The 14,087-nt window shown below is 47.0% G+C and overlaps 1 protein-coding gene across 3 annotated transcripts in view; it reads right to left on the reverse strand.

Moving 5' to 3' along the window:
* Nucleotides 1-1,106: 1,106 nt before the first annotated feature.
* SLC1A7 (solute carrier family 1 member 7) overlaps nucleotides 1,107-14,087 on the reverse strand; it is a 77,522-nt gene continuing 64,541 nt past the window's right edge. Inside the window, exons 6-11 of one of the 3 annotated variants that reach the window (XM_078154562.1) lie at nucleotides 10,803-10,902; nucleotides 8,781-9,014; nucleotides 6,663-6,857; nucleotides 4,842-4,976; nucleotides 4,151-4,253; nucleotides 1,107-2,117 (exon numbers count right to left, since the gene is read on the reverse strand). In XM_078154562.1, coding sequence (XP_078010688.1) covers nucleotides 1,893-2,117; nucleotides 4,151-4,253; nucleotides 4,842-4,976; nucleotides 6,663-6,857; nucleotides 8,781-9,014; nucleotides 10,803-10,902 — 992 coding nt within the window. In that variant the 3' untranslated portion in view covers nucleotides 1,107-1,892. Of the gene's footprint in view, nucleotides 2,127-4,150; nucleotides 4,254-4,841; nucleotides 4,977-6,662; nucleotides 6,858-8,780; nucleotides 9,015-10,802; nucleotides 10,903-14,087 lie in introns of all 3 variants that reach the window. The other 2 variants (XM_078154561.1, XM_020987516.1) reach the window with 2 other exon arrangements.

Below are 14,087 nucleotides of genomic sequence, written 5' to 3' on the forward strand. Positions count from 1 at the left end.
TGGTGGGGGGCCTTGGCCCTCAAGCTGCCTCACAGAGCAAGGGGGAGATTGAAAGAGACTGACCCATGGTACCTGCTGCTGGGAGAGAGGAGGAGGAGCCAGCCTTGGTGAGTCGAGGTTCTGCAGCAGAGCAGGGTTGAGATGCAGGCATGCCCCTACCAGAAGCCAGCCAGGGGAGCCTAGATGTGTCCATGCCCAGGCATCTCTGGTGCCCCACCTGCAACTGACACCTGTGACCTGAAAAGCTCTCAGCAAGGCACTATCATAACGGTGTCACCCTGCGGCCACCCAACGCTTTCTGTACAGGGCCCGTGACGGACAGTTTCTGCTGTCTGAGGACCAGCCCAGCTACGTCTGAAGACAGTCAACCCCAGGTTGGCTAAAGAGGGATGGAGTTTTGGGTTACAGCCTTTCTCTAAGGCTTTCTAGTAAGCCCTGGAGAAGTTGTGATTTGTGTCAGGGGACAGAGTACCCACCCTGAAGAAATCACAGTTGGTGAAGGATCAATGGATGTGGGAGAATGGACATGAGCAGACCTCCACTGACATGCCAGCACCTCCTGAGAGTTTCTCGCCATCATGAACAAGAGCGCTCAGCCAGCGGCTCTTCCATTGGTTGTACTCTGAGTAATTCACCAGAGCCCGGTCTGGTGGGGTTCGGAATTGACCCAGCACATGCCACACAATGGTTCTGAAAGGGATGGGGCATTTTAGTGGAACTACAGATCAACCTGGGTGAGCAGTGGGGTGTGAATACCTCAACCTCCTGTAAAATGACAAAGTTGAATTTTAAAAATCCTTTCCATCATTTTCTTAAGTCTGACAATCAACAATACAAGAAACGCCTCTCCCTCATGTAAAGCATCTGCAGATTTCTAAGGCGTAAAAGCGCATACCAAAAGTTTAACAATGGGCTCTCCAACCAGTTCAGCTGTCACCAGGCCCCACCCCTCATATAGTAGGTGCTTCATAAATGCTTATGGACTGCTCTCTACTCACCAGTCAGGCTGCTGCTGCTGCTGCTGGGATTCCTCCTCTCGCCCTTCCCCTCCTTGTCCGCCAACACCTCCCCCCCCCTTCGATTCAGGTTCAAATAGGCTTTTTCCCAAGCTTCAGGTTTATTATGAATACACTCCCATGAAAACCAGGAGCAGCTCTGTCCTTGTTATCCCACTGCAAACGCCCATCCCCACCTTCTCCTTTAACCCCAGGACAAAGTGTGGGGCCCAGAAGCCGGGAAATCTCCGGTTGATGTCAGCAGAGACAGAAGGGCTCCTGAGCTGGATGTCTGGAGGCCCCACTTTCAGAGGTCCTGAGAGCCAGCCTGTACCCAGGCCTCCCATCAGGGAGCCCCTGTCAGGGCTGAAGGGGTGCTTGGAGCTGGCTGCCTCTCACCTGCCAGCTAGGGTGAGTCCCTATGGAATACCCTTGGGCAGGACAAATCACAGCAATAGAAGGTCCTGGAGCCCTCATTCTGGGTCTGAAGGCCATGGCTCTTCCCAGGCTTCTCTGCCCTGGCCCTGAGGGGACCCCCAGTTTCTGGCAGGGAGCTGTTTTGGCTGTGGCCAGGGGCCCCTGACGAAGCTTCCAACAAAGAATGGCTTAGGGGCTGAGGCGTCTAGGGCCCAGGAGTCATGGAGGTATGAGCTGGGCAGCCTTAGGGAAAAAAAGAGGCAAGATAATGCCCCCACACCAACGGAGCCACAGGGCAAGGCTAAGTCCAACTGCTTCCCAATGCAGAGAGCAAGGACTTTCCTGGGGCACAGGACCTCCCCACATCATTGACTTCCAGGCTCTGGGCAATCCTCAGAACCCTCTGAGTCTGGGAAGAGGCCCCCGGGAGCCTCCTTTGACCTCCCCATGGCACAGGGGTGTGTTAGCCAGAGAGGCTGCCTAGACGTTTGTCTCCAGCTCGTTTATCTCGATGGTGCAGTGATCGGCGCTGGACGGGGGCTGAGCTGTCTCATCGTCTTGTTCCACTTGCACGGGGACGTGGTGAGAGATCAGGGCTGTGTCCAGGGCTGGCCCATGGGCCCCTGTCATACTCTTCACGCAGCCATTTCTCTGCGATGCCACAATCTCTTCCAAGCTGACGGGCTTGGTGTCACAGGGTGGCGGCTTCTGGCCCTGGAGCGAAAGAACGGAAATTGGAGGCAATGAGCCTTGGCAGTAGCAGCAAGAGATTGGGGTTAGACACCAGAGGCATGAGGCTTGTTGGGCTTGGCCTTTAAGGACCCAACGAGGGGCAGTGGGAGGTCATAGGGGCCAGATTTTTGATCTAGCGCATGGAAGCAGAGCTGTCCAGCCGTGATAGAATGGTGGCCTTGGTAGGGTAGGTAGTGAGCTTCCCATAACGTGGAAGGGGAGACTCCCTCCCATGAAGGGTGAAGGCTGGTTACCCTTTATGAGGATGTTATGGGGGCCCAGTTCTTAGGTACAGGTTGAACTGCCACTCCCAGATCCTGTGGTTGGGCAGAGCACCAATCTCTGAGGAGTTAGGAGAGTGGTAGATACAACTCCAGCTGGGAGTGGAGACTTGGGTCCAGTCCTTGTTGTGCTTCTAATGCACTGGGTGACCTCAGACAAGTCCCTTCTGCTCTTGCGGTCTCAGTTTCCTCATTTGTAGAACAGGAACAATAGTGAGAGGCTCACGCGAGATGGGCCACACAAGGCCCTGTAATCCTTTACCATCACCTGATCAGAGTTGCAATGGGCCTTGGTGGGTGCCTAGACCAACCCCGAATCTGATCAGGGATGCTTTCTACAAGACACAAGACAAGCGGTCATCCTGCCTCCGTCTGAAGGGCTCCACCGATGGGGAGTGAGTTCCCCATCAAGCGGCCCCTGTCGCTTTTGGGGATAGCTCACTTGGTAAGAAGTTTTTTCTTTCCTCTTTCCTCCTCTTTGATTCTTGAATTCCTATATAACTTGTAAAGCCTAACCCCCTCCATAAAGCTTTCCCTGATCCTGAACGCCAGAGAGGGAAATGGCAAAGCACTCTGGCATCTTGGCCAAGAAAACCCCAAATGGAGTCATGGAGAGTCAGACACGACTGAAAAAAGACTGAACAACAAAACCCTCTAAATGCACGTGTCGTTTCCGCTATCCTGGCGCTCTTTGTCCTGTCTTCTCCTCCAATTAGACCGTCTGAAGCGCGAGGACAGAGGCGCTCTCTTAGCCAAACTTGGTGTCTCTGCCTGAAGCCAGCACATCTGGAATTCCGTAAATGTTCCTTAAATTTGTCAGTAAGTGATCACTAGCCCTCGCTCTTATGTGGGACTTTAAACTTTTGAGCTATTCTCAGCAATGCAATGATCCAAGACAATCCCAAAGGACTCATGATGGAGCATATATACTATCCGCCTCCAGAGGAAGGGCTGAGGTTGATGGAATACAGACAAGCATGCTATTTTTCTTTCTTTCTTTCTTTCTTTCTTTCTTTCTTTCTTTCTTTCTTTCTTTCTTTCTTTCTTTCTTTCTTTCTTTCTTTCTTTCTTCTCTCTCTCTCTCTCTCTCTCTCTCTCTCTTCTCTCTCTCTCTCTCTCTTCTCTTTCCCTCTTTCTTTCTTTCATTTTTCCCTTTTATTTGAGTTTTCTTGTACAAAATGACTAATATGGAAATGTTTTACATAATTGCACATGCATAACCTCCATCTGATTGCTTACTACCTCAAGGAAGGGAGAGGGAAGAGAGGAAGGGGTAGGGGAGGGAGGGAGAGATAGAATTTGAAACTCAAAACTTTAAATAAAAATGTTAAAAATTATTAAAAAAAAAAAAGAAATGAAATCCTTTTCTGATCTATCATCTTATCTGAGCCCAGAACAAGCCTGTGTGGCTGCTGGGTATAAGCATTCCCATTTGATTAAGAACCGAGGCCCTCAGAAAAGTGACATGCCCAAGGTCACATAGCACAGTGGTAACAAAGTCTGGGTTTCGGTCCTGTACTCTGACCACTACCCCACACTGCCTTTTACAGAATTATTACTATTATTTTTTTAAGAACAAGAAGAAAGGGAGCTTTGGTATCATTGAATCTAACCCACTGGATTTACAGGTAAGGAGACAGAGAGCCAGGCTTGATGAGATTTGAGGGGATGGCCAGGCCTGGGTTCAGGCCGAGGACGCGAGTGAAGTTTGAGCCTCATTCTTACCGCTGTGCCCACATCTCGGGCAAAATCCTTCCGGCAGATGTGAGCCATGATCCCAGCAGCCAGTGCGTCACCCAGGACATTGATCATGGTCCGGAAACGGTCTCTGATAAACCAAACCAGGGACTTCAGAACCAGGGGCCAGAGCCCCTGATCCCTAGTCATTCAGTCCATCAGCAGGACTCTATCCCAAAGTAACTCAGTCCTTCTCTGGGCCAGATGGCCCCTTTGTTTTCTGGGCTAAAATGGTTTGCCAAGCTAATGAACAAGGCAGGCAATATGGTGAGGGTGAGGGAGTAGACTGCTGAGCCTCCTAAGGACAAACTCTGGGCCAAGGCCTTCATTGGCTGACCAATGTGCTAATCCCATATGATCTGCTCTTTAAAGCGTGTTGGACAGTACATCCACTTGGCAAAGTGTTGTGAGCTTTCGGGTTTTAAACTAGTCTCCCAGACCTCCAGACATTGAGAGGAGGGAGGGAGAGATAGAATTGGCCCTTTGGGGGCCAAGAGGACATTCCCAGAACCCACCAAAACACCGTGCAGGAAACTGTGTAATCCCTGTCTGATTAAATCCGGCACTGGGCCGGGCAAAGGCCAAAGGGAAGAGGTCCCCTGACTTTACTCTGCCTATTCCCCAACATAGTCCCCATGGGGACCCTCCCTACCCCTTCCAAAGAGACTGGGTGACTCACAGGGCCCAGTCAACGGCAACGATGAGTGTGATGTCATCAGTGGGCAGCCCCACAGAGGTGAGCACGATGACCATGGTGACGAGCCCTGCCTGTGGGATCCCAGCTGCCCCAATGCTGGCCGCGGTGGCTGTGATGCTAGAACAGGAAGAAGGAATAGAGGGAGAGAGGACACAAGGCCAGGGCCCATGAGAAAGCCCAACTATCAGGGTCCCATGACCTGTGATACGGGGTCCCCCAAGAGAAGGGGAAAGAAAGGCTCAGAGGGTGTTGTCGAGGACTTGGCCAGCGCTGCCCTTGTGACACAGAGTCATTATCCCATCCTCTGGGGTTCTCTGGGTGAAGGCCTCAGGTATCTCTCAGCAAAGCCCAAGGCACAAGATGCCCCAGGGGCACCCAAGGAGAGTCACCCAGGTAGCTTGGAGAAGAGTGATAGCAATAATAATAATAATAATAATAATAATAATAATAGCTATAACAACATCCTAATAATATTATTAAACTACAAAAGGCAGTGATTTTAGCCACCTGTGCAAGGAAGGGTCCCTAGAACATTAAATATGAAAGAGTAATAGCAGGATAGAGACTTGTCTCAAGGTTAGGTTTTTCTGAACTCCATCAAACTGAGAAACTAATGACAATAACAATAATAACTTTCATTTCTATAATACTTTAAGATTTATAAATCACCTGGCTCTGGGATACAGTAAATAGAAGGATTATCAATCCCTCTTTTATAGATTCAGACACCGAGGCTCAGAGAAAAGACTTGCCTGTGATTGTAGCTAGCGAGAGACAGTAGAAAGAATGATGCCTAGGTTCAAATACTGCTTCTGTCACACACTTCCTATGTGGGCAAGTCCACTATTCTCTCTGAGCCTGTTTCCTCATCTGTAAAATGAAAGGCTTGAACTAGCTGGTCTATTGGGTCCTCTCCAGCTCTAGAGCTAGGATCTGGAGCTCCACTGCTCTCCACTACCCCAAGCTGCCATGAGAACCTAGAGGGGAGAGAACTCACATGGCAGGTGCCCCATAAATGGGAGGCCCAAGCACCACTTTTGTCTTTGCTACTAACCATTGGTGTGATCTTGGGGAAGTCTTTCCCCTCTCAGGTCTCAGCTTCTTGATCTATAAAATGATCAAGTTGGACTGGATAGGAGCTAAGGTCTGTCTTTGCTCTAAAATTCCCTGTTCTAAGCTCCCTCCCAGCTCTGACATCCTCTGCTCTAAGGCCCCTCCCAGCTCTGACATCCTCTGCTCTAAGGCCCCTCCCAGCTCTGACATTCCTGGTTCTCAGGCCCTTCCCAGCCCTGACCTTTCCTGTTCCAAGGCCCCTCTCATGTCTGAATCCCTTTTTCTAAGCTCCCTCCCATCTCTGACATCCTCTAAGCTCCCTCCCAGCCCTAACATTCCCTGTTTGAAGGTCTCTCCCAGTGTTAAGATTCACATTCTAAGGGCCCTTCCTTCCTTCACTGTCTTTATTCTACGGTCCCTTCCAGCATTACCATTCTATTTTCTGACATCTTTTTCAGTTGAATTTAAGACAGTTTCCAGTTTGGACTTCCTTAGCCTAAGGCCTCGTCAAGCTCTAACACTCTAAGCTTTATGTTCTATAATTCTCTATTCTAGGGTCCCTTCCATATTCTAAGGCCCTACCCATCACTACCATTCTGTGTTCTGTGTTCCAGGGCCCCTGCTGTCTCCAGCGCTGTGTGGTTTCGTGGTCTGCCGTAGTGGGTGGTGGGAGGCACTTTGACCCTGGTCTTCCCCTCCTCCCCTCCCCCTCCTTTCCTTGCCCCTGGGTGTGGGGCTGGGGGTTGGCACCTGACGGTGACGATCTGGCCAAAGTCCAGCTCATGGTTGTTGACTTGGGCGATGAAGATGGCTGCCACAGCTTCGTAGAGGGCCGTGCCATCCATGTTGATGGTCGCTCCCACGGGGAGCACGAAGCGGGCAACGCGCCGGTCAATGTGGTTGTTTTCCAGCAGGCATTTGAAGGTGATGGGCAGAGTGGCTGAGCTGTGGGAAGGGAGGCGGCTTCAAATCCTGCTCCCTGGCCCTCAGAGCTCAGGAGAGGGCGCTTACTGCCCCAGGCATTACCAGGCTCTGTGGCTGCATTCCTACAGGGCCGTCCAGAGCTCTCTTGGTGTCTGAACCAAACTGACTGCCCTGCACCCTTCTGAGACTCCCTTCCTTATTCTTTGCATAGATCTTGTATGTATATGGTTTGCATGCCCTCTCCCTCATTATAATGGGAGCTCCTTGAGGGAAGGGGCCATGAATTTGCCTTTCTTTGGGTCCCCATTGCTTACCACAATGCCAGGCACACAGTAGGTGCTTGTTAAATGCCTGTGGACTGACTCCCTAGCCTTCCTCCCTTTCCCTTTAGACCTATGGGAGATGTGCTGCTGAGGTGGCAGGGTTAGCCATAAATCAGGCCTTGTATGAACATGGCAGAGCATAGGCGTGCTCACAGAACCTCCGAGGTGGAAGACACCTCCCAGGCCATTGGCCAGCAAAACTGAAAAGGGATGTCCATAATAATAAATTTAGCCGGCGCTCCTCCCTTCTCATAAACATCTCCAGTGACAGGGAGATCACTACTCCCCAGGTCATTCCCTTCTCCTTGGGGCCAACTTTCCTGGTTAGAAAGTTTTCCTCCATAACAAGCTTAAATTTGCCTCCTTATAACTGCTCTTCCTCCCTCACCTTCCATTGCTCCTAGCTCTTTCCTCTGTGTCCAAGCAGAACAAGGCCAATCCTTTCTTCACAAGACAAACACTTAAAGATGTCTACCACGTCCTGGCCCTCCCTCCCCCCAAGTCTTCTCTTCTCCAGGCTCAATCCATCTGAGGACATGGACTCAAGGCCCTTCACCATTCTGGTTGCCCTCTTTATGGCCACTCTCCAGTTGATGAATGTCCTTAAACTAGGGAGTCTAGTACTAAACGCAAGACTGCTGATGAGGTCTAATGAGGTCAGAGTCCAGTGACATGATCCCTTCCCTCTTCATGCAGCCCAAGACTGTATTAGAGTTCTTGGCCGCCATCTTGCATTGCTGACTCCTATTGAGCTTGTGGTCCATTAAAACCCTCAGATCTTGTTCAGAATAACTGCCATCTGACTATTCCTCACTCATACTGTTCTTCAAGTTTTTTGTGAAGTTGATCCTTTGAACCCAAATTTACAGTCTGGCTCCAAAAAGATCTCAGGCCAGACCATAGACTTGGGTTCAATGTATTTGTTTTCCTTCTAAGATCCCCTCCCCAAAGGGACATTCTATATTCTAAGCTCCCTCTCATCTCTGACATTCTCTGTTCTAAGACCCCTTCCATCTCTGACATTCCCAGTTCTAAGATGCTTTCCAGCTCTGACATGTTCTGTTCTAGGGTCCATTCTATGCCCACCCTCCCCAGAGTTGCCATTCTCTGAGTCAAAGAGTCTAGGTTTGGAGCCACAGGACAAGGGTGGTGGTTGCAATGGCAGCAGGACGTGCCTTTAACCAGCCCCAGATGCCTGGGTCTAGTGAGGTCAGGACTTTAGCCAAGAGCCCAACTCGTTTGGATATGGCTTCTTCTACATGAACAGACTGGCCCCACCCTCTCAGCAGCACTCCAATCAGTAGAAACCTCTCCCATACTCTCCCCCTAGTTCTCACTCCCTTCCAGCTCTATCTTATGACTTGGAACCAGAGGAGTTTGGTTCCAGTCTCTATCTTACTGCATACTAACTGTGTGTCCTTGGCAAATGAGCCTCCTAATAGAATTGGGCAAGAGGTTCAGTTTTAAGACTTTAAAATTTTGTGAAGCCAAGACTCTACTCTGTCATTCTGTGGTTGTAGGACATTATGGTTCTAAATAAGATTCAGTGGGTCTGGGTTTCTAAAAGCCTCAGATAGTTGGAACTCTGAAATCTGAGGGTACTTGAAGCCTGCGGTTCTACCTGGAAGATGTGGCCAAGGCAATGAGCAAGGCTTGGAGGACGCCCCGGATGAAGACGATGGGGTTTTTCTTAGTGATGACGAAGTACAGCATGGGGAGGATGAGAAGTCCATGCACCACCAGGCCACAGACCACAGTGACAGCATAGAAGCCGAGCTTCTTCCCAATGGCTGTGGGGTCGTCCATCTCCAAGATCTTCCCAGCAATGAGGAACACGATGCCAAAGGGGAAGTACCTGAGAGGGCATGGCAGTCACTTCTCACTATGTGGCCTTGAAAGCCCTGGCCAGGCATCACCTCCCAGGGCAGCCTTCCCTGACCACCCCTAGCCCACCGTGCTCACTGTGAGGTTCTATGAGAACTTGGACAGCCCCGACTGTTTGGGCATCTCCCCAGTGGATACTGATAAGAAAAAAGCCTTGCATTACCATTTTGTTTTGTTTTGTATTAACTGTGCAGGAGACACAGACTGATAAAGTTGGGAAGGAACCTTAGAACTTGGAATGTCAGAGCCTGGAGGAGCCTTAGAACAGAGAGTGTCAGAGCTGGGGAGGGGACTTAGAACAGAGAATGTCAGATTTGGGAGGAGGCTTAGAACAAAGTATAACATAAACCCTTGGAGATAGGCAGTACACATACTAGTAATCCCAATTTACTGATGAAGAAACTGAGGCATGAAACCCATGGTCCCAGTCATCAAGTATCAGAAGCAGGATTTGAACTTTTGCAGCCAAGTAGCAAAAAGGATAGAGCCCTGGACCTGGAGTCAAGAAGACCCAAGTTCAAATCCTGACTCAGTCACTTACTAACTTTGTGAGCCTGGGTAGGTCATTTACCCTCTTATAACCTCAGTTTCCACATTTTCAAAATGGGGATGACAACAGTGCTTACCTCCCAGGGTTGTTATGTGAATCAAGTGATATAGGTATTTGTAAAGCACTTTGTAAACCTCAAATATCTGTAGAAATCTTGATGGTTATGGTGACAGTGAAGATGGTGATAATGGTGATGAAGGTGATGATGATGATGATGGTGGTGGTGGTGGTGATAATGGTGATGGTGATGATAATGGTGATGAAGGTGATGATGATGATGATGGTGGTGGTGGTGGTGATAATGGTGATGAAGATGATGGTGGTGATAATGGTGATGAAGGTGATGATGATGATGATGGTGGTGGTGGTGGTGATAATGGTGATGGTGATGATAATGGTGATGAAGGTGATGATGATGATGATGGTGGTGGTGGTGGTGATAATGGTGATGGTGATGATAATGGTGATGAAGGTGATGATGATGATGATGGTTGTGGTGGTGGTGGTGGTGATAATGGTGATGAAGATGATGGTGGTGATAATGGTGATGAAGGTGGTGATGATGATGATGGTGGTGGTGGTGGTGATAATGGTGATGAAGATGATGGTGGTGATAATGGTGATGAAGGTGATGATGATGATGATGGTGGTGGTGGTGATAATGGTGATGGTGATGATAATGGTGATGAAGGTGATGATGATGATGACGGTGGTGGTGGTGGTGGTGGTGATAATGGTGATGAAGATGATGGTGGTGATAATGGTGATGAAGGTGATGATGATGATGATGGTGGTGGTGGTGGTGATAATGGTGATGAAGATGATGGTGGTGATAATGGTGATGGTGATGATAATGGTGATGAAGGTGATGGTGGTGATAATGGTGATGGTGGTGATAATGGTGATGAAGGTGATGATGATGATGATGGTGGTGGTGGTGGTGGTGATAATGGTGATGAAGGTGATGGTGGTGAGGCTATCTCCCTCGACTCCATGTCCTGTGCTCTGTCCACTTCACCATGTTTGCCCTCCTGGCATTCATTCAATGTGTAACTCTGGACAAGTCCCCTCTTCTCTCTGAACCTGTTTAAGATGGGGGCAATAATCCCTGCACTCCTTCCATCAAAGGGTTATTGTAAGGAAAGCATTTTTCAGATTGTAGACGTGAGCTCTTCTGAGCATGTGTGGCTCCAGTCCCTGCATACTCACCACACAGCCACAGCCACGATCTTCATAACAGACTCATTCAGGCACTGGCAGAAGCTGACCAGGGGAGCTCCGCTATCCCCCATGCGGCCCAGCATGATCCCTGTGGTGGACACAGGCAATCATGGATGTTGATTTTGTACATGCAAAAGCTTTTTAATTGCATGAAATCAAAACTATTTTCTTGTGTGAAAATGTCCCTTTATTTTTTTTTTAAAGTTAAGAATTCCTCAAGCAATAGCTACAAAAGGTCCTTATTGTGATAGGGTTTTTTAAGTGTGATCTTTAATAGTCATTACATGTCCATTTTGTGTTTATTGTGGTATATGGTGTAGGATGTTGGTCTAAATTAATTTCTGCCAAACCACTTTCTGGTTTTCTCGGCAGTTCTTGTCAAATAGGGAGCTCTTCTCCAAGTAATTTAGATTCTCAGGTTTATTGAGCACTAAGTTATTGAGATCAGTAGTTTCTGATCCTTCCTTGTCTAGTCTGTTCAACACACCTGCTTTTCTGGGTTGTTTTTAAACCAATGCCAAAAAATCTTTTGTTTCCAGAAAGTTTTGATGCTGACTGCTTTATTGTATATTTTGACATCTGAAAGTGTTATTTCTCCTTCATTTTCCCTTTTTATTGAGACCTTAGGATTCTAGACCTTTTATTTTTCCAAATGAATTTTGTTGTTATCTTATCTAGCTTTATAAAGTATCTCTTTTGTAGTACTAGATCTATAAATTAATTGAGGTGTTGTTTTTATTGTAATTATTTTATTGTATCAGCATGTCCTGCCATCATCACTGACTATCCTCTCAATAATTTAAGTTGTTCTTTGCTTCTCTAAAAAGTTGCCTTGGTAGATTGATTCCTAGATATTTTGTGCATTTTGTAGTTATTTTCACTGGGACTTCCTTTCTATTGTTTTCTTCTAGATTTTCTGATTTATATAAAGAAATGCTATTAGTTGCATGGGTTTATTTTGTATTTTGAAAATTTATTGAAGCAATTACTCATTCCAATTAATTTTTTTTGCCGATTTGCTGGGGCTTTATAAATACACTATCACATTGTCAACCAATAAGAATAGTTTTGTTTTCTGTCTGTCTATGTTTGTACCTTTAATTTCTTCTATTTCATTGCCATTGCTAGAATTTTTAGAATTATATCAAATACCAGTGGGGAAAAGGGACATGCTTGCTTTGCTCCTGTCTTTATTGGGAAAGTCTAGTGTCTCTTCATTTCAGATAATACTAGATTTGGGGTTTAGATGTTTATTTTTTATCTTATTGGAACGGCCCCAATATTCCTATGCTTTGTTGGGTTTTGTTTTTAGCATGTATGAGTGTTATACTTTGTCAAAGACTTTCTCTGCATCTATTGATGTAACTCTGAATCCTTTTCAAGTTACCTGGGCCATATCAACTATATCTTAGCATAAGAGTGGGTGTCTACCCTTACCCCAACTAATCACTGAAGGCCCAAACATCTATTGAATCAACCAATCAGTCAAAAATAAAAAAGGCACGCATAAGTTCTTAATTAATTTGAAAGGATCATAAGTGCTCTGGGTCATTGCATTAAAACAAATTATGTCACAAGGGGATATCTTATGATTAGTTGATTAAAAATAGTAATATTCTGCAGGGCCGTGGATAAAACAAGTTCAGAATCACACACTCTATTAGCAATCCAGTTGAGTATTTGTTGAATCCAATGGTGAAGATTCCTAAGAGAAAACTGCCCTTTTGGGTGGGGGTATTTCTCTCCTTGACCCCCCTGCACTGACTAGGTGAACTCAGAAGATCTGGATTTCCCATCAGCATCAGTAAATATTTTCATGCTGCAGTGGCTAATGGCAGCATCAGCCTCAGGAACTGAGAGAAATGCCAAAGAAAAACTTGACGCACCAAGGAAAAAAAGTGTTAGGGCGTTAATTCTTGGAGCCCGGGAAAGAACAAACTCTTAGTAACCAGGAGCCCTGAGTTTATACTTTGGCTACATGTGCCCTCTAAGCTTGAGCCCATTCTCCCCGAGACCTTTTGTATGCAAGGTGAGAATACATGTCTAATTTGGGGGAATGTGTCTATAATTGCTCTTGTTCTATCCACTTAGTAAATACTCTTACTGAAAGTTGATCCATTCTGACTGGTAACCAATGGGAAGTACACTGGTGGGGGCTTGTGGACAACAGTTCTGGAAACTCTGATTCCATTCAGAGTTACCTCAAGAACTCTGAGTGAAATTATTGGTATCAACTCCTCTCTGGGGACCTGGCCTGCCAATTCAAGGGGGAGTTAAAGAATTAGCCCTGAAGGGGGTGCTACATTTGCAACATGGAAGAACTGGTATAAGCTATTTCTGAACCACTGTTAATGATTTTTGAAATATCATGGCAACTGGATGAGCACAAATTTTCTGATTTTCCAAAGAGATTGGGGAAAAGATGGTATTTTGTCAGTCTAAAAGTCTAAGAGGTGGGTCCAGATATTCCCATTGTTCTCTTGCTGCCTTGGTCTCCTTCCATCTCTGGAGTCCTGCAGTTCCTCCTCTTCTGGGGATACATGTACTTCTCTAGAGGCGGTAGGGGGCCAAGTGGTCTTATCTCACAAGCTTCTCTCCCATTCGTCCAGCTCTGTCTGTACCTGTCTGGGCAGCTCCTCCAGTCCATTTCAGCTCACTCTCCTCCCCTGTCTACCCTCACCCTTCATCCCCAACTTCGAATATCAGCTCCTCACAAGTAGGGGTTGTTTTCATTCTGTGTACAGCTGGAGAATGCCTGGCACACAGTAGTTGCTTAAAATGCTTGCTGATTGATTGAGTGAGCCAGCCCCATCCCACTCTCCTTTTTAAATCCAAGTTCAAGGGCAGTCTGGACCATTAACATAAGCAGCAATCGGGTAATGGAGGCTAATTCAGCGGAAATACAGGACTTAACCAAGGACACATCTCAATGACCAAAGGAAGCCCTCATCTGTGTTAACTTGGTTTGTAAGGAGTTAACATTATCAGAGAAATGCTTCTATCCCTCCTTAAGGAGATAAAGGTGATTTTTTAAAAAATTCAATTTTGTTTTGCTTTCCTTTTTTTCAATTAACAAAGCAGTTATATATCCCTTCCCCATTGGACAAAAAAAAACCCCAACCCAATAAAAACAATAAGAAAATCCTTGTAACAAATATGCATGGTCCAGAAAAGCACATTTCTTCATTGACTGTGCCCAATAATGTATGCCTCATTTTGCACCCTGAACTCGTTACCTCTCTGTCAGAAGGTGGGTAGCATGTTTCCTCAGCA

The sequence above is a fragment of the Phascolarctos cinereus genome, unplaced genomic scaffold, assembly GCF_003287225.1.
Source record: "Phascolarctos cinereus isolate Bilbo 61053 unplaced genomic scaffold, phaCin_HiC Scaffold_5;HRSCAF=322, whole genome shotgun sequence".
NCBI classification, from domain to species: domain Eukaryota; kingdom Metazoa; phylum Chordata; class Mammalia; order Diprotodontia; family Phascolarctidae; genus Phascolarctos; species Phascolarctos cinereus.